At 49.6% G+C, this 20353-nt stretch overlaps 1 protein-coding gene across 1 annotated transcript in view; it reads right to left on the reverse strand.

Moving 5' to 3' along the window:
* The window catches only part of Tarbp1 (TAR (HIV-1) RNA binding protein 1), a 46291-nt gene that overhangs the window by 10273 nt on the left and 15665 nt on the right, over window positions 1-20353 (reverse strand). The window contains exons 9-23 of the mRNA XM_051168573.1: window positions 20214-20303; window positions 19730-19865; window positions 17630-17726; window positions 16622-16794; window positions 14905-15002; window positions 13340-13501; window positions 10936-11150; window positions 10121-10379; window positions 9837-10025; window positions 7183-7373; window positions 6964-7035; window positions 4678-4798; window positions 4268-4378; window positions 2298-2447; window positions 694-780 (exon numbers count right to left, since the gene is read on the reverse strand). Of these exons, the coding sequence (XP_051024530.1) occupies window positions 694-780; window positions 2298-2447; window positions 4268-4378; window positions 4678-4798; window positions 6964-7035; window positions 7183-7373; window positions 9837-10025; window positions 10121-10379; window positions 10936-11150; window positions 13340-13501; window positions 14905-15002; window positions 16622-16794; window positions 17630-17726; window positions 19730-19865; window positions 20214-20303 (2151 nt within the window). The remainder of the gene's footprint in view (window positions 1-693; window positions 781-2297; window positions 2448-4267; window positions 4379-4677; window positions 4799-6963; window positions 7036-7182; window positions 7374-9836; window positions 10026-10120; window positions 10380-10935; window positions 11151-13339; window positions 13502-14904; window positions 15003-16621; window positions 16795-17629; window positions 17727-19729; window positions 19866-20213; window positions 20304-20353) is intronic.

Consider the following 20353-nt stretch of genomic DNA (forward strand, 5'->3'; position numbering starts at 1 on the left):
GTACACAGACCACACTCTAGTAGATAGCACCACACCCAGGAGAACATGAGCAGCACAAACTGGATTTGATGAGTTACATTAAAAATAAAAATAGGGCTGGAGAGATGGCTCAGAAGTTTATAGCACTGGCTGCTCTTTCAGAGGTCCTGAGTTCAGGTGTCTATGCAGGCAGAACACTGTATGCATAATAAATAAATCTTAAAAGAAAAAGAGGACAAGAATTTGAGGGAGTGGGATGGTGGGGGGTGAATATGCTGAAAATACATTGTATGCATCTGTGAAATTTTCAAAGAACTGATAAAAATATACAAACAAAACCAGAAGGCCAGGAATGCAAAAAGGCAAACTTTATAAATACTTGTATAAAAATAAAAACAACAGGAATCACCTGTGAACTCGAGATGTATGGAGCAGTTGCCCATTGCACACAACAGTAACCAGGGGAAGGGAGGGGGAGCAGGGACAAAAACCACATGGACACCCGACAGTCCACAGTGAGGTAGGGAAAGGCTGGATCTGATGAGACTGCATTGTACGAACCTTCAGAAGGAACCTTCTGAAGGAACAAGGGAGAAACACTTTAAAGATGGCCTATCATGAGACAAACAACAGCAGCAAGCCCAGCCTGTACCAACACACTCTTTTCATATTAGAACACTTTACAAATTCTCCTTACAAATAGTTCAAACTCACCTTTTCTGGAATGTTCTGGATGATGGTGTCCAAATGTGATAAAACGGATAAAAATGTACAAATGCTCGTTTTAAGTTTTTCTTCACCCTGACAGAAGGTGAGATTGAAGAGTCGTCATCTGGGGCTTCCTGAAGGAGCTTGCGTTTGTTATATGTAGGGCACAGGACTGAAAACCAGAGAGGGGGAGACATTCCCTGAGCCCAGTGCAATGTAGGCAGCACTGGGGGTGCAGCCAAAGAGCAATGAGTGGTCCCCCATGTACCAAGCCTCTGGGCCAGGCCTGCAGGATGGGAGGAACCTGCCTCGGGCAGGAGTGGGCACTGGCGTCAGGACACACTACAAATAAATCCACAGGGTAGGGAAGGTGAGGGTCTCACTGACCCTTGGGACAGGACTGTTAGTACTTCCAACGTGAAAAACTCAGGCAGAAATGCCATCTGGAGCCCCTGCTTAGAAGGGCCAGAGCATCAGTATGCAGAACCACCCAGAACAGATGCTGTTTACATGGCCAGGTAGGTGGTGAGCATCCTAGCAACACAACCCAAGCCTGAGTGATCTGTGTGGCTCAAGTGTAGGCAGGGAAGGGACCGGGGAAGGCGGGGCCCACTATGGCCACCAACGTTCACATCAAAAGTGAGTTTCACAGGACACAAGAACAAGTTGGGGAGGTTACTATCAACTAGAGAGACCTGGGATCACAGAGGATAAGCCTCTGGGCACAGCAGGGATGGCTCATCTCCATTCGGTTAACTGAGCTGGGGAGATAGGCACTCTAAGGAGGAGACAAGGAGCTGAGAGTCACCATTTATGCCTTTCTGCTTCCTGACCACAGATATCACGTGACCTCACACTCGGCTGCCGTGCCTTCCTCCATGTTGAAGTGCATCTTCAAACTATGAGCCAAAGTTCAGACCATATGAGGAAGTTACTGGAACACGTGGAAGGGTGAGGAGGAGTCAGAGCCAGCTCACGCGAGAGAGACCACAACAGCTCGGAGCTGACAGTTGTCCATGGCTGGGCGGGAGGTGTTTCCTTCCATACCCTCCAGTTCGGGTGTTTGAAGCTTCCCTTCTAAGCTCTTTTCAATGGGAAGGAAGCATCTTATTCCTCGCCTTCCTTCCAGCATCAGGCCAGACACTGCTGGGCGTTACCCAGTGTCAGGCCGGACACTGCTGGGCATTACCCAGTGTCAGGCTGGACACTGCTGGGCGTTACCCAGTGTCAGGCCGGACACCGCTGGGTGTTACCCAGCAGCAGCTCGCTTTGTTTCAGACAGTGCCTCACTATGCAGCCCAGGCTGGTCTGCAATTTCTGATCTCCCTGCCTCAGTCTCCCAAGCGCTGGGATTACAGGTGTGCAACACCATGGCCAGCCTCCCTTACATCTTAGTAATAAAAGCTTCTCCTGTATTAGAACAAATCACATCACACTCAAGATAAACGGGGGGGAATTTTCCATCGCCCACGAGCACCCAGGACGCACAACTGCGAACTACAACATCAACATTACAATAACTGAGGGGACAGAAACAAATACTGCAGTGAAGTGCCTGCACACAGCCAACCCTTCCCTAGTTCAAAACAGTATGAAGAAAATCCACTTACGTAAGAGAAACACGCCCAGAACTTTGGAAGAAACTGAGGGAACTTGTGAAGAATCAATATAATAATCCACTCAATAAAATATTTTATGGATGCTTGATTGTTGGTGAAGCCAGCATGGAAAATCTTATCAATAATCCCATTCAAGAAGGTCTGAGGGAGAAAACGAACTGAGGTTGGAGAGATGGCTCAGCAGTTAGGAGCACTCACTGCTCTTGCTGAAGACCTGGGGGCACTTCCCGGAACCCACAGGGCAGCTCACAGCCACCATCACTCCAGTTCCAGGGGCTGCACCCCATCTTCTGGCTTGGCCAGAGTCCACACACAGTGCAGACATCAGACTGACCTGGCTGGAGCATTTTCACTGAGCACCTCACTGTATACTGAGGTGTCAGTTCTGTGATAAGAATTTCAGGGGAGAGATACAGAAGACTAACTCCCCCAGTTCTGTGTCTCAGTTCTGTGGGTGGTGCATGCACATGTAAATGTTCATGTGTGCATGGACTTGTGAGTGCAGTGTGTGCGGATGTGGGCACATGCATGTGGAGTCAGGCCAGCAGTCGTCCATGTGTGCCTCATTGTGTGAGGCACGGTCTCTCCAATTGGATAGACTGGCTGACCTGCAAGCCATAAGGCTCCCCCCATCTCTACCCCCTAGGCAGTGGGATGATGAGGTGTGCCACCGAGCTTGGATTTTCATGTGGGTCCTGGGGAGTGACCACGAGTCCCCGCACTGAGCCACCACCACGTGCTCAGCTAGTGCTTTAGTGGCAACACTCTATCTTATGTAGCCATATTGAACACCTGGACCCAGCCGCTCAGAAGCATCTCGCTGGGGAGCAAGGCTTTTTTTCCTGACAGTGCATCCATCCATCTGCCTTCTGACCTCAGCTCCACGGCCGCCACCCCCACCTCCCACTCCCCACCCTCACTCCCCACCCCCCCCACCTCCCACTCCCCACCTCCACTTCCCCCCACCCCCACTCCCCACCCCCCCACCTCCCACTCCCCACCCTCACTCCCCACCCCCCTACCTCCCCACCCCCACTCCCCACCTCCCACTCCCCACTGCCAGCCCCACCTCCCACCCTTACCCCCCACTGCCCACCCCCACCCCCACTGCCAGCCCCTGCTGTTTCTAGCCTAGACCTTGAGCTCCAAACTCACCTCCCCCTCACCCACTCCTCTTCACATCCTACTTCTGCGGTGTGTGATGACATATATGTAAGCATCGAGTGAAAAACATTTACAGACATTTTTAAAGAGGAAAATCATTCTTAAAGGAGGACTTCTGACAGAAAAGTGGAAAAGAGAATCTTTTTTTTTAAACTACATTGATTGCATGTGTGCTTAAGTGTGTGCGCACACATGGCGAGGTCAGGACGACGTTTGGGAGTCAGTTCTTTCCCTCCACTGTGTGGATCCTGAGGATTGAACGCAGAATGGCATGCTTGGCGGCAAGCGGCCCCTCTCTCTCTCTCTCTCTCTCTCTCTCTCTCTCTTTCTCCCCTTCCCTCTCCCTTTCTCTTAGCCTCTCTCATACTAGTTTTACTTTGTTTTGTTTTTTTAATGAAAAAGAGTTTACTACTTGACACAAGCTAGAGTCACCAGAGAGGAAGGAGCCTCAGTTGAGGAAATGCCTCCATGAGATCCAGCTGTGAGGCATTTTCTTAATGATCGGTGCTGGAGGGCTCACCCCAATGTGTGTGGTGTCGTCCCTGGGCTGGTGGTCCTGGGCTCTATAAGAAAGCAGGCTGAGCAAGCCATGGGGAGCAAGCCAGTAAGCAGCACCCTCCAGGGCCTCTGCATCAGCTCCTGCCTCCAGGTTCCCGCCCTGACTTCCTTTGGTGATGGACAGCAATGCGGAAGTGTAAGCCAAATGAACCCTTTCCTCCCCAGCTTGCTTTTGGCCAAGGTGTTTCGCTGCAGCAATAGAAACCCTAATAAGAAACAGAGCATGAGAACCATCGCACCTGATCAAATCTGGGGAACAGGACGAGCAGAGTCTGCCATACTCGGTTCTTCACCCGGTGTTGTAGGGAGTTCTCATGGTAGCGAGCTCTGGACCTGGATGTCGACTCCTCCTGGAGAGACGGGTAGAGATCAAGGCAAACCACCAACCTCACCCCAGACTAAAAACACTATCAGTGACAAATGCAAATTTGCAAGGTGTAACAAAGCAACATTACACACACTCGTGTTTCTGCCATTTTCGTTAACCAAAACTACAGAACATCACTGTCAGGCTCTCTGTGGCAAAAGGTGTTTAGAAATACACAATAATACACATGTCTCTATGTGTTCAGGTCAAATAAAGGGCAAGTTCTAGACATGGCCTGTGGAAAGCAGAGTTAGTTAAAGCAGGATAAAGGCTTCTCCTTACCTTATCCAAGAGCTTGATGGCAAGAGATTCTAAAAACAACTTGTGGGATATGTCAGAGCCATCTAGCAGGCACAAGAATTTGACAGCACAGATTCTCACGTAATAATCTTCTCTCTTAGTGCTTAAAATATAAAATGATGAACTGTGTTAACATGTTTTAGAAATAAAAAAATAAACCCACAGTTTGTACCAAATGCCATCACAAGAACCAGTCCTACTCCAAAACATGCTTGAGATTAAGAGATTATTTAATGACTATCCTTCTGAATTGGGAGACAGCAGACCACAACAAATAAGTGTTTTATACAATAGCACAAAATGGGCACAAATCCACCCAGTCACGGATCTACACAAACACATGCACGCACACATGCCTGTCCCCAGACCCTAGTAAGAGAAACAACAACAAGAACATAGGCTCAACACTCCACAGCTGCCTCCTACCATCCAGCAGGACCCATGGGCTCTGAGTGTTGGCCCATCTGCATCAAAGTGAAACTGTGCGTATTTCCACACCCCGCTCAGGTAAACTCTGACTATCACTTTAATGTGACAATAAGCACTGGGCAACCCCCACTCGAAAGTGACACTGACTGCTACGTTAAACCAACCCACCAAGCAAATAAACAATAAATTAAAAACAACTGAGTGGGCTGGAGAGATGACTATCCACAGGACCTGAGTTCAGTTCCCAGCACTCACATCCAGAAACTTACAACCACCTGGAACTCCAATTCCAGGGGACCCAGCACCCTCTACTGGCCTCTTTAGGTGCCTGCACTCACATGCACATATCCATACACAAATACACACAGAGACACGGAGGGAAAAGTCTTTGAAAACAGTTACAGTTCCAACAATGCTCACACTTAAGGAAACGTGGCAGGTGACTTAGCACACAGCCACCTATGGAGTTAACACTTTATAAATATTCACAAGTAATCACTTATCAGCCTTGGCTCTAAAATCACAGTAAATGATGTAAGTTTTTTTTTTCTCATCACAAACACAAATGTAGGTTTTTGAGAGATGAGAAAATAAGACTTGAATGAAAAGTATTTGATAAGCTCCAAACTGTTCCGATTAGGGCTGGTAAGATGGCTCATGGGAGAAAGGCATTAGACAAGCGAGCCTGGCTACGGGACCCCACACTTGAAGCTCACATGAACGTAGGAGAGCCCGGACTCCACAGAACTGCCCTCTGACTACCATGTGTGTGCATGACACAAGCCCCAGCCCTTCCAACACCATGATAAATAGACTCAAGCAGATAAGAACTCTCGCTCTAGAATACACCCTCACGACCAGCCGCACACCGCGGCTATGCACGAATATTTATATATTAATTACCCAACCAAAAGGCTTCAAAACAAAACAAAAAACCACTCAGGGCCTTTCATGCACTCTACTCTTGTGTATAACACATTTAATTGCTAAAATGTTATTTGTTAACTATGAATTCAATGATAAATTTTACAACCAAATAAAGGGTTAAAGTGCGCACAACGGCCTCCACCCTCCACCCAGAGCCCCTCCCCCAGAGGGGAGGAGGGCTACGTCACATCTGATGGCATGTCTTTGTTAACTTAGTAAATTGTGAAGATATAAATAAAAAATGAACAAAAAATATTATAATAACACAGTTTTGAAGGCCTGTATTATGGTTTGGTGGGGAATCCCCACTCGGGTTCATGTGCTAAAGGCCTGTTGCCACAGGGTGGCCCCAGGATGTACTTTGTGGAACCTTGAGAGGCAAGGCTGGAGGAAGTGGGTCACTGGGGGCGGGCCTTAAGGTTTACAGCCCTGCTCCACTTCCCATTTCTCTGTGCCATCAAGCGAACCTGAAGCCATGATGGACTGTACCTCCCAAACCTCTCTTGAAGCTGCCTGACAGACATTTAGCTACAGTAGCAGTAATAATAATAGCTGTTATTATTATACAGTTTGTTTATTAACTATATATGATGATAAAACTTTTATTAAACTTGTGAACAACAGAGCTGGAGAAATGGCTCAGCAGTTAAGAGCACTAGCTACTCTTTCAGAAGACCCAGGTTCAATTCCCAGGACCCACATGGTAGGTGGCTACATCCCTCTGCAACTCCATTTCCAGAAGGTGACACCTCGAGTATGCATGTGGTACACTGACATCCACGCAGACAAAACACCCATACATATAAAACATAAACAAACAAATCTTCAAATGCTATGAGTAAAGGCTGCCACAGAGGTTAAACCAAATGGAGTGCCTCACTGCATCAAGACACAGAAACGGACCATACTCACTTCTCCATGATGATGTTTGCTGCACAGCCTTGTCCAAGGTTTTCTATGAAGGTTTGGACATCCTGAATAAGTCTTAAAAATGTGGGAAGGAAAAAAAAAAAAGTCCAGAAGAGAAAAAAAATTAAAGCCCCATAGGTAATACTACAACCTGGCTGACTACTGCTCGGCACAGCCATAACCCCACCCCATGCATGACAAGTTGACATAGTGGCATTTTACCTCTGGTCACGCCTAAACACTGTTCCGAACACACAAGCCTCCAGGACAAGTTCACTGTAATCCTTAGCACTGGCGAATGGCCCCTGGGGCACCCCGGAAGCAGCCGCTGTCCAGGACTGACAGCAGTGACGTATCAGAATATTGAAGACCCCTGCTTTTATGGAAGACATTTCTATTATCTTGTACATAATCTGAAATGAGACATGACACTGGGGTTAACCTTTGGCCAGGTCAGTTATGAAGAAAATTAGCAGCATAGTGGTTTTGCTAAAAACTGTCACTTTTCCAGATGATGGTTCCTAAGGGAGGAGCCCGCCCTTCCTCCCTGCGGTGTTCATCTTTACAGTAGACAGGACAGACTTTGAATTGGTGGGAACGCATGTCTGTAAGTGCCTGTGGGGTGATTCCAGAGAGGCTTAAATGAAGAAAAAAAGATCCATTCTGAATGTGGTGGCTGCATTCTGCAGCTGGGGTTCTAGATTGGATACAAGGAGAAAGTGACTGGATGCCCTGTATGTGACCAGCTGCCTCATCGCCTGCTGCTGCCGTCACCACTGTGATGGGCTGTGTCCCTTTACACACTGTGAGGCAAGAAAAACCTTTCCCTCCTTCAGCTCTTTCGTCAGGTGGTGTGTCATAGCAACGAGAAAGTCACCCACAGCCTGGCCCTGAACGTCGAGTACAGAACACACACAAGCTTTTAATGTCAACCCACAGAGGGGCTTCAACGCGGGAAAACCGCTCAGATCCTGCTGAAGGGCACTGCCCTTCAGTCTGTAGCATTCCTATTTGCCGAAATGGTGAATGTGAGTTGTGTAATAAATTTGTCAGGAAAATCCAACACTAAACACTACTGGAGTTTTTTCAGATGAACCATGATCACGGAATGTTAATTCCTTGTGTTTCAAGAATGTGTGTTAAGTCCAGTATTCCCGGCTGAGCCATCCATACAGAACTCTCCAGGAGAGACGTGCCAAACACGCGGAAAGAGGAGGCCCCCCTCCCTGTAAAACGAAGACTTCAATGCTCCAGGAGGCCAAGACCACAGTCTCCTGATGTGCCCCACAGCGGGGAGAAGGGGCAACGTGGACCAAAACCAGGAACTGGAAACAACCTGAATCTCCAACAGGACAGAACCCATTGGGTCATCATCCTCCCTGCTGAAGGAGTGGCTGCAAATCTAAATGCAGCCATCTCTCATAGTCCTGGGTACATCTTCAGAAAGCCCTTGGACAACACCGAACCCCTGCTCACATAAAATGGTACACAGTCTGCTGGGGGCCTCATGTGGGAACATTACGGCTACTTTAGATGAGATGTATACAACCTGGACCCATGGCTGCAGCTTGTCCTAGGACAACTATAAATATCCCAACATGCCTACAATGATGTCATGTCGCAGTACCCAAAGGCTGACCTCTGGATTACTGACAAATTCTAATACAGTATAAATAATTATGTTTTTATAAATAAAAAGGCTGCTTTTGTTCAGTACTGATGCAAATTTTTTTCAAATAGGTTTTTTTGTTTGTTTGTTTTGTTTTTCAAGACAGGGTCTCTCTGTGTAGCTTTGCTGTCCTGGACTCACTTTGTAGACCAGGCTTGCCTCAAATTAACAGCAATCTGCTTGGCTCTGCCTCCTGAGTACTAGGATTAAAGGTGTGTGACACCACCACGTGGCTTCAAATAGTCTTTTTTTTTTAAACATTAATTTATTTTGGAAGGGTACACAAATGCCTAGCACAGACGTGGAAGACAAGATGACGTCTGGGAGTTGCTCACGACTTTTACCATGTGAGTGGAATCCAGCTCTGTTGTCAGGCTTGGTGCCATCTTTACCTACTGAGCCACCTCTCTGACCATCAAATATTCCTACTTATTGGCTGAATCTGTGGATGGTAAAGTGTGAAGCCTCAAATTCAGGGGCTGTCCATGCCTCCAAAAAACAAAGACTTTTTCTACATAAAATTTAAAAACATATGAAGGTACAATGTGAGTGCAAGACAGATGGCGCCTGCCATGCACCCCAGCCTTTGTCAGTGTGACAGCGCACCAGCTCAGCTCAGCTCAGCACTAAAGCCCTGCCGTCCTACAGGAGGGACTGTGTCCAGGGCACTCACTTTCCTGGAAAGGGAAGAACTAGGCCTCCTGAGTTCCCAACCCTTAACTTGGCAAATGAGTCAAGGATTTTTTGTTTTGTTTTTTGTGGTTTTCTTTGTTGTTTTGAGCCTGGAGCTCAGTCTGTAGACCAGGCTGGCCTCTGCCTCCTCTCTGTTAAGATCTTAAATACCATTTGAGCCCGATGGGGAAAGCCATGGTCTGAATGTGAAGGGTCAGCACAGCTCACGCATCCTGTCCCCTCTGTCTGTCTAGAGGTGGCACCCGGGGGCTGCAGACAGGCCCTGCTTTGTTCTGTTCTCTGCTTCCTGATGCACTAATAGTCAGGAGCCTCCGCTTCAGAGGAGCAGCCACCTCTCCTCAGCTGAAAGTAAACCCCACAGCCGGGCCTCATGCTCAGGCCCCTGCCTCTGTCACAGTTCCTCATCTCATTCAAGGACACATTCTGAGGACAAAGCCAGCAGCCCCAGTACTTGGTTACAAGCACTCCACTCTTTTCTTTCGTCCTACTGACCCCACAAAGAGAATAAAGTTACCTCTTTTATTTTGAAGTACGCCTGGCCCTTGGGTTTTGCAGCAATAGTAAGAATTTCATTATCGAAAACAAAGTGAACAAAAGCTTTTAAGTTAGGCCAGAATGTCAGCTGAGCGTTGCTCGAGGAAGACGTAATTTCCCAAGCCATGTCGAAAGCGTCTATGCAGAGTGACTCCTCAGAGGTGAGAAGCTGGCAGAAGGGGGCGAGAACACACAGTGGTCAGTCTCAGAAACGCTGTTGTCTCTCCATCATCCCATCCACCTTTCCCTGCGTGTCCACCTCACCTTGGGAACCAGCACCTCCATGCAGCGGAACACAGGCACGACACGGCTAGCAGGGAGAACCGTGAGGACGGCCAGCGCCGACTGCAGGGTCTGCACGGGCGTCTCAGCCACAGGAAAGAAACACTGCAGCCTGTCACCCTCCTCGGCTTGAGTAAGAGGCCGGTGCTTTCTCAGCAGGAAGGAGAGGCAGGTCCACTGGTCGTGCAGATACTGCGCGACAACTTTCCCCCATCCCTGGGAAGGTGATTCTTCAGGAACACTGAAATTTTTAAAAGAAAAGATACTGAGGCACACTCTCCCAAACTGGTCTCCATTTCTTTGGCATGTAGTGCTGTTCCTTATAGAGGCAAACCCATGGACAGAGTGTGGGGAGGGCGGGGGCTGCTGGGGGCGGGGCTGCTGGGAGGTGGGGCCTCCCAGCTTCTCCATCAGGAGGTAAAGCACAGAAAGCCCTCTTCATGATCCAGGTAGATGCTGGTCTACATCCACAGTCTCCAAAACCATTATTTCCTTATAAGCCACCTGGCCTCAGATAAACTGTTACAGCGACAGAAAACGGACCGAGAGAAGGGAGACAGCAGCCTAGCCACAATAGTGAAGCAACTGCAACTTTGAGAGACTCACTGAAAACTAAATCAGAAAAGTCGGGTGGTTTCTGACAAGGGATATGAGGAACCTAATGGTGGACTTTTATCCAAAATGGAACCTCATCTCCCCAACTCCACTACACCATGAGCACAGCCACGGGTCACCAACCGCCATAGTCGGCACACAAACTGGGCTGTTAACCCTTAACAAAGACATTCCTCGTTCACCTGCCATTCTCCGTGAGACGCACCCCGCTGCCCTGTTCTTCTGATCGCGGCTTCTCCAGCACCTGATTGAGTGGGAGAGCTGACAGGACCCTGTCCACAGGCCCAGCATCCGGGGGAGGAGGCTGCAGCACCGGATGCTCTTCCATAGCCTCACACAGAGCTGCCAGGGTGGCCATACTGACCACTCTCTGCACCTGATGACCCAGCGTTGGCTCCTGCAAAGGACAGAACAAGCCTGACGCAAGGGAAGCTAGCCTCAGCCTGAGGTGACCGGGGCTGCAAGGCTACAACACCGCATGCCCTGCCTCCACTCCTGTTGCAGCCCCCATCAGTGGACTAAAAGAAGTGCACGTGTGTGGCTTTCTGCAGAGTTTAGAATGGCAGCTGGTACTCAGATGTAACAGGAAAATTCAGCCTCTACAACGTGGGCTGCCTAGAGCTTCTTATAAGACAGATCAGCCACTTGTGAAAAACGGTGCCTTGTCAGGGCTCAGAGACAGGGAGCAGCCTCTTAGTTGGGCTTTTAACTGCTCTCCCTTTCTGTTACATTTAAGAAATGCCTGCAGGTGCTTAAACCAGAGCAGATGTATCTGCATAAATCATTCCACAAAGTACAAAGGAGGAAATAAACACCACTGTGTAGACACAAGGGGCACTGGTGAAACGAAGGAAGGAGAGAGATTGTGCTCCAACAGAGGCTCCCTACCATTCTCTCTCCTGGAAGGGCCAGGCCAGATCGAAGCCTCAGGAAGGAGGCGCTAAGGTCTGAGTGAGAAATCACCCAGGCTCCCGTGAACATGTGGTCCCCAGCGGGTGCACTGTTTGGGTGGCTATGCAGTCCTAATGAGGAAGAGTGGGTCACCAACGAGCAAGTGAGCGGGGTAAGCCTTCAAGGGGTTCTAGTATGAGCTCTTCCTGGTTTGCTGTGATGTCAGGAGCTCCGCCCACCCTCTCACTGACAAGGAGGCAGCACCACTCCCAACGTAACACTGTTCTCTCTTAACTCCCAAGCAAGAGGTGACTTCCCCAAGCCACCTCTGTCGGGTAAGGAGCACATACTTGGGACAGACACTTTACATGGTCACCTGGGGCAGCTGCAACACAGGGCACCATGGGAACAGGGAGGAAGGGTGGACAACTAGCCTGGAAGCCAAACATGGAGGCTGAGATGTAAGGCTGATGAAGGGTTCAGAGTGAGCAGACCTAAGACAGCTCCTCCCACATCGGCACTGAGGTGATTTTATGACTTACAAACCCAGCTGCTCAGGAAGCTGACTCAGGAGGATCATGCATTCACAGCCTACCTGGGCTACAAAGTGAGTTCATGGTCAGCCTGAGTGAGTAATCTAGTAAGATTCCATCTCCAAGTTTAATTAGGATGGAGTGGGGTGCAGCTCAGTGGTAAAGCACATGTCTAGCACAAGAGCATCCTAAACTATAGGCAGTGACCCCACCACAAGTGTGGGTAACTGAGGGTCATGAAAACTTGAACAACAGTCAGATGAGTCTCAGGTCAGTCTTGTGGCTGTACTTGTCCACACTGATTGTGCGACGTCACGGTGTCCTTTGTTCTGAACACTCAACACTTTCACTGTGACTCCACACCCCCCAGAGCCAGTGAACACACCAGACACACTGGGGCCCAGGTTGAGACTGCTGTATCTTACAGGCAGTGCTGTGTGTACGGTTTTCAGCTCCTACAGAAACACAGGCTCAGTCATGGTAAACAAAGACATGGACGCTTTCTGTCCCATGGTGGCGCCTCAGCATGTGAGCACAGATCAGTGTGTCTGTGGACTGCACTGTTGACAAGCAAGCACACTCACCTCATCAGCGTGTAGTTTGCTTTCTTCTTGTAAAGTCTAAGCTATATGCACAGCAAAGAACCATTTTAAAAATAAATTGCTTTATTATTTATTATCTGCAAATGCTTAATTTGTGTTCCCATGTTATAGACCTATATACCAAGGTTCATAAAAAATTTTCTTCAACAAAAAGGGATCACAAGTGAAAAAAGACTAAGATCTGGCCGAGATCATTTATTCAACTCCCAGAAGAAGGAATGAAGAAAGGAAAGGAAGAAGAGAGAGCGACAGAGAGAGACAGAGAGACAGAGAGAGAGAGCGACAGAGAGACAGAGAGAGAGACAGAGAGAGAAACAGAGACAGAGAGACAGAGAGAAACAGAGACAGAGAGACAGAGACAGAGAGACAGAGAGAGAGAGACAGAGAGAGAGACAGATAGAGACAGAGAGACAGAGAGAGAGAGAGACAGAGAGACACAGAAAGAGAGAGAGACACCCTGCAGACAGAATCTTAACAATCATATTTCAGAAAAGCTTTATAATAATGGCAAAATATCGTGGAGCAATCAAATAGGTATCACCTTCAGCCCAGGAGATTACCTGCCCGTCCTCAGCCTCCTGCAGATGGTGAACACACGCATTTTTCAAAGGGGAAATAACTCGGCTGATGGGGTTGTCTGATTTCCAGCCCAGTTTCACCTGTAGACGCGTGAGCTCAGCCAACACCTTCAGGTACAGCTGGCAGCGGTCCAGATCTGCCACCTACAACAAGGAAGTCATGGCATGTAAGGACAACAGGATCTGTGGTTTCCACACAAGTAGAATTCAGGCGGAAGCAATCACCTACACTGAAGAGAGCCCCATCCCACCACGCCGTGCCCAGGCTGTCCTCCACAGGCTAAGCACGCCTTCCTTCCAGGACCCTCCTGGAACCTGACGGCACATTCATAGCCTTGGGAGGCAGAAAATGGTTCCGTTTTTGCTTTTTTTTTTTTTTTTTTTTTAGCAAATATTAACATGCATTGCAATGGGCATCTTTGTATTCTGATTCCTCTGTAATATGTTTTGTGCAGTCCGCACAGTCTCCCTTCTCTAGTCCTCTGACCACTCCGTGGCCTCCTGTTTCTTTCCAATGACCCCATCTACTGCCTCAGGAGCATGAGTGGAGCTGCTTACAGGAGAATGGGCACCTTCCCAATAGTGACACCCATGAAGAAAATCTCCTTCTCCTAGCAACTGTGTTACTCCAAATAAGTCCTCAGGGAGGGACGGGGCCCTGACAGCCGTTCCTGCCTCCGCATCAGATGCTGATGGGCCCAAGCTTACACATCTTGTGCAGACACTCAGAGCTCTCACTTATCATGTCTGGCCTTCCATGTACAGAAACAGCAGCTCAAACAATAAGCAAAACTAACTGCACACATGTATGTGTGAATGCGTGCACACATGTATGTAACATCACACGCACTCACACTCGCACACACTCACACACTCATACACACTCAGCCCAGGTCCCACCCTTAATCTGACACTCAGAATATCTGGGTCCAGGTTCCAGTTACACACAAATACGTCAAGAGCCTCAAATCCATCACAGTGAAACTTCCTAAACGTGGTAAGCGGACAGACAGATCATCTAGGGAAACTGAGGCTGCATCCCCTGCTCAGGTCACAGTTACTAATACTGAAGGAATGGAAACCAGCTGCAGTAGTTTGAATGTGGAAACCCCCAGAGGCTCGTGCTGGGCTGTAGTGGGAAACACTGAAACCTTGAGAGCTGCCACCTGGCTGGGGGACGTGCACTGCTGTGGGGCGGGCTAGCTGCTTCTGCCTACAGCAGGATGTAGCCGGCTGCCTCCCTCTCCAACTGTCCTCGCTGCAGCCTCCTCCCATCATCATCACCTCTTCCTGCCCTGATGGATCCGAGCCCCTCAAAACTGTGAGGTGAGGCAACCTCCCTCCCTCCCTATAGCTGCTGCTTCCCCGGCACCTCGCCACACCGCACTGCACTGCTCGGAAGTCGGCAACAGCTCTGCTCCCACAGTGGCTTCTGAAGAAACCATCACACCAAAGGAACGTCCCTTTTCCAAATGATCCGGTGCGTGTGGACGAGGGAAAGGCACGGCAGTGACGACCTGCAAGAGAAAGCTCCCGAAGCTACTCACACTCTGCAGCTCGTCCATGGTGAGCCTCCTGAGCACAAACTGAGCCATGCTCTCTGCAGCAGACATGATGGAGGCCTGGAGAACACTGGATACCTCATCTGTGGGGAAGAAGTGGGTTTTTGTTTGTTTGTTTGTTTGTTATGTATACACTGTTCTGCCTGCATGTACACCTGCAGGCCAGAAGAGGGCACCAAATCACATTATAGATGGTTGTGAGCCACCATGTGGTTGCTGGGAATTGAACTCAGGACCTTTGGAGGTGCAGGCATTACCCTTAACCTCTGAGCCATCTCTCCAGGCCGAGAGGAAGTATTTTCTTAGCATGAGAGAAGTGGGGTGCACAGACACTCGTGCACACACACGTATTGTTGAAATGGCTCGGTGGGTAAAGTGTGTGTCACCAAGCCCGATGATATGAGACCATCCCCGGGGCTCACATAAGAGAAAACTGACTTCTGAAAGTTGTCCTCTGCCCTCCGTAAGCGCCACGGCATGCGCTTGTCTGCACACACCTGCACACGCAAATATAAGAAGTAGCTTTCTCAAAAATAAGACAGGTGTACCAGCACACGCCTGTAATCTCAGCACCTGGGGAGGCAGAGGCAGGTGGATGACTGTGAGTTCCAGGCCAGCCTGGTCTACAAACGCAGTTCAGGACAGCCAAGGCTACACAGAGAAACCTTGCCTTGGGAAAAAAAAAGATAGTAGTGGTAGGAGACAATCCAATGGTAAACTGCATGCTGCAACAAACATGAGGACCTGAGTTTGGATCCCATGTAAAAGCCGGTATAGCCATGTGTGTGTGACCCCAGCATGAGGGAAGCCTGAGGTACAGCCTGTGTGTGTGTGTGTGTGTGTGTGTGTGTGTGTGTGTGACCCCAACATGAGGGAAGCCTGAGGTACAGCAGTGTGTGTGTGTGTGTGACCCCAGCATGAGGGAAGGCTGAGGTACAGCAGTGTGTGTGTGTGTGACCCCAGCATGAGGGAAGCCTGAGGTACAGCAGTGTGTGTGTGTGTGTGTGTGTGTGTGTGTGTGTGTGTGTGACCCCAGCATGAGGGAAGCCTGAGGTACAGCCTGTGTGTGTGTGTGTGACCCCAGCAGGAGGGAAGCCTGAGGTACAGCAGTGTGTGAGTGTGTGTGTGTATGTGTGTGTGTGTGTGTGTGTGTGTGTGTGTGTGTGAGAGACCCCAGCATAAGGAAAGCCTGAGGTACAATGTGTGTGTGTGTATGTGTGTGTGTATGTGTGTGTGTGTGTGTGTGTGACCCCAGCATGAGGGAAGCCTGAGGTACAGCAGTATGTGTGTGTGTGTATGTGTGTGTGTGTGTGAGCCCCGCATGAGGGAAGGCCGAGCACACCCGTTGGTCCTGGGTGCTAGCCAGCCAATTAGCCGAAGCTTTGGAAGGTTCAGTGAAGAGACTGGCTCAGTTAGCCTTAGGCTTCACATTCACACAGCTACACATACAAGTGTGCACACGCATGCATATACCTCACACACATGAAAACTAAAGTAAGTGAAACCACATTCTAATGATAGTAAACACAATGCTCCCAGAGTGTTAGCTGGACGCCCCACCTCACCCCCATATGTGCCCGGGGAGAACTAGTTCTCAAGCTAAGAAGTCGGGAGCTTCTGAACAGCAGCAATGCCCCAGCAAAGCACCCGCCTCCAGCAAGGCACCCTGCCCCCAGCAAAGAACCCACCCACTGGTCCTCACCATCTTGGGCACTGGAACCTCTCGGCACACAGGAGTGCAGCAACCTCAGCAGCAGCTGGAGGCACCGGTCAGTCCTCAGCAGAGGCATGTAAGCATGGGTGCCGAGCCTCCCCAGGGTGTCCAGCAGGGGGTCTAAGAAGAGCCTCAACACATTCTGCGTCCTCTGCTTTTCACTAGATGGCAAAAGAACACCCACAGCAGTCATCTCAGAAGCCTGACAAGTCCCCGTCTCACACTCGTGGCACAAATCAGCCCAGGGGTCACACAAGTCACTTTGTGCATGGCGCAATGCCCAGGACCCGTGAGGACCCATCTCTAGGTCTGAGCCTTCCAGTGTCTTCAGCCCTCACACTGTGGGACACAAAGCCAAACCTGAGCTATGTGTTAAACTGCTGGGGTCCTGAACAATGGTTTTTGCAGCAAAGCAAAAAAAAACAGGGAAGGAGATGCAGTGAAAACAACCAAAATCCATTTAAATGTATAAAACTGTCAATGAATAATAATAGCCCTGAAGTTATGAAGTTATGAAGGATGACTCTGGCACTAAACTTTGTCTAGAAGGGGTATGATGTGTCAAGGTGACTGTACTCCTCACCGAAGTCCCCCCTAACCCTGGCGCTCCTGCTAACTCAGAGGAAATGACCCACTCGTGTGCACAGAGGCCATCTCGTCCTCATTGCTGCTTTTGCTCACGGCAGGCATGCCACAGTTTATACTGTGATCATTTTTGCCCGTGTCTGGCACGTCACAGTTTATACTGTGATCTTTCCATCTACTTTTCTGATACTGTTATAAAACAGTAAGCATCAAGCAGCACATGCTCTTTAATTTAGTATTAAATTATAAGTTTGACATCAAATTTGCCTACTCCTACTGATGTGCTGTTAAATGTTCCTTCAGTGTGTGACCAGTGGGCTGGTTCTGGCCTTTGTTAGTGACTCCAGGCATTGAGAAGTCTAAATACCACTAATAAACCTAGTTAGCCCTCCCTCCCCTGCCAGCAGCGACCTGAATCGGGTCCTCAGTCCCTCCACGTCCACAGCCAACAGGACCAGCAGAGCAGTCAGCCGCGCTTCCAGCGAGTCTGGCACGAACTTGCTTTCTTCTGCTAAGATAACAAAGTCACAGCGTCTCAGAACGCCTTCCCAGGACCCTAGGAATGGCTCAGCAGGTGAAGGTGCTTTCAAGTCAAGCCTGATGACCGCATTTGGTCCCCAGGACCCACACGGTGGAAAGAGCACTGACTCCTGTAAGCTGCTTTCTGACCTTCTGGCGCGCGCATACACAGACACACACACACACACACACACACACACACACACACACACACACTTTTTAATTTTTAAGAAGCAATCGCTAACTCGTTCAGAAATGTACTGAGACCGAAATGGCTCCATGACTGTGCCTGACCCGAGCCACAGCATGAGAGAAACACACTATTACACGCCACGTTTAAAGACAGTAAAATCGCAGCCTTGTCCCTGCCGTGTGCAGTGGTCCTGCTTGAACACAAAACACCCAGTTCCTTGGACCACAGGGAGTGTTCAGCCAGGAATACCAGAACTCCAGCTACAGCAGAGGCCACACTGGAGAGACAACGTGTCCTGGTCTGAGGACAACTGAGCTGAGGGGGACAGCTGAGCAGAGTGAAGGGAGCCAAGATCCTTCCAGGTGAACGGTCCAGCAGGACAGCTTTAGTCAACAGAAGGATGCATATACGAGAGAGAACACAGAAAGTGGGGTCGTAGACTGAGAGCAGAGACCCAGACACATGGCAGAACACTACACTCAGGGAGTTTTGCTTAGCCCTCGAGGCAACTGGAAGGCACTGAGGGGGACGGAGGGAGTGACAGAACGGAAGCTGCAGGAAGGCAAGAGGAAGAACAAGGGAAGCGGCCAGAGTAGGGCCAGCTGGGCTGAGGCTCTCAGAAGACCCTGGACAGGAGAGGTGAGGCGCCAGGGCTGGGCCACACCCGTGGGAGCCCCTGTATGTGACTGCACTAGCAGCAATGGAGGTTTTACCTTTGCTACAGGCCTAACCCAAGAAGCTCCTACACAACAGCACAGAGAGGAGACGCTAAGGAACATGCTGGAGTCTAGAAGGACAGTTACATGGTCAGCTAAGACCGAGAGAACTGAGCTGAAATGAGACAAAGGCAGGAACTCTCAGGTGTGCTAAGCCCAAATGAACCATGTCCCCGAGTGACTGACGACGACCTTATTGAGGAGGAAGTGTCAGCGATGCACAAGAAGGCCTAATTAACGAGCCTAATTAACGAGTCTCTGAAGTCTTCCCTCCTGCAGGCTGACGTGCTTTTACCGGTCTCTCCCAGGAGTGGGGCTTAGTGGTGGAGCGCCTGCTGAGCATGCCCAAGGCAGGGCTTAAACCCCAAACCACATGAAAAGCCAAAGGAAGCAGGAAAAGGGAAGAAGAAAGGTTTTCACAGTGTAAAGTCACCCTTCCAAAGAGTGCTCACTGAGACTGGCTTTCCGGCTGAAGAGATGGCTCAGGGCCGTAGAGCTGAAAAGAGGAGGAAGCGTTTGGAGCTCAGACTCCCAACATCCATGTAGAAGCCGGCAGAGTGGTGGCCCACCTGTAATCTGAGTGCTCAGAGGCAGAGACAGCAGACCCCTGAGATAAGCTAAGCTAGCCAGTCACAGCAAGCTCCAGGAGCAGTGAGAGGCCCTGCCTCAGAAAAGGTGGAGGACAACTGAGTCATCACCCACACAGAGCCGAGGCCTCCACACACACCGGTGCCCACGCACATGCAAACACACACACACAATCAGATAAGCATGTTCTTCACTTCACAATAAACACGGTGCCTCTAACGTGTGAAAAGAAACCATTTGCATTATTTGCACTCAAGTGTCCATCCTAGAGACCCACACACCTGTCCTGGGGTCCACTTCCTGCTCTGATAATCAAGCAGCCCCTCAAAACACCAACTGGTCTACCATGCAAGTCTCGGATCCCAGAGAGCGGCGAGGGAGCAGCCCGACCCATCTGGCTGAAGATCGCATGCACAACCACGGCCTGCGCCTACACACCAGCCTGAACGCTGCCGGAGAACACACCTGTCACTCCCTGAAGAGGTTCAGACTTACTTTCCCAACCGGGAGACCTCACAAACTCCTCAACTAGGTTCTTCACGTAAGCATTCAATGATGTCTCCTGTCCCTCGGAGCCACCGACCGAGGACTGCCTGAAGGATCTTTCATTGACACGCAGCCAGTCACAGAGCTAGGCAGGAAAACCACAGCAGGGTGATTATTCTCAACCCAGAACAGAACAAAACACTTGTAATTTCCCTGAGTCAGTCTTCTGCCTCTACATAAACTGAATTTAAATCATTAGATACAACAGTTTGGTGCCCTCTCCTGGGACGACCATGCACCGAGTGTTGAGTGACATGGAAGGAAGACCATGATTTGTAAGGAGCAGTTCCTACAGTAGCTGCAGGGGACCCCTTGAGACAGAGGAAAGGAATTCCAAACCGGCAGAGCGACGGCTGCATTTTCACCATGGTTACTGATGCTCCAACGGGAAGGGCCTTCTATAGAGCTCTCAAACAGCTGATTGGCAGCTCACCTCTGTCCACAGCACGGTCCCACGAGCCAAGGACTCCTCTTGTCTCAGAGACATGAGAAAAGCCGAGACATCAGAAAGAGACACCTTCTCCTAGACAGAAAAAGCTCAGTTTAAACTTTTGGAGTCACCTCACAGCTCTG

The sequence above is a fragment of the Acomys russatus genome, chromosome 26 (genome assembly GCF_903995435.1).
Source record: "Acomys russatus chromosome 26, mAcoRus1.1, whole genome shotgun sequence".
In the NCBI taxonomy this organism is placed as follows: domain Eukaryota; kingdom Metazoa; phylum Chordata; class Mammalia; order Rodentia; family Muridae; genus Acomys; species Acomys russatus.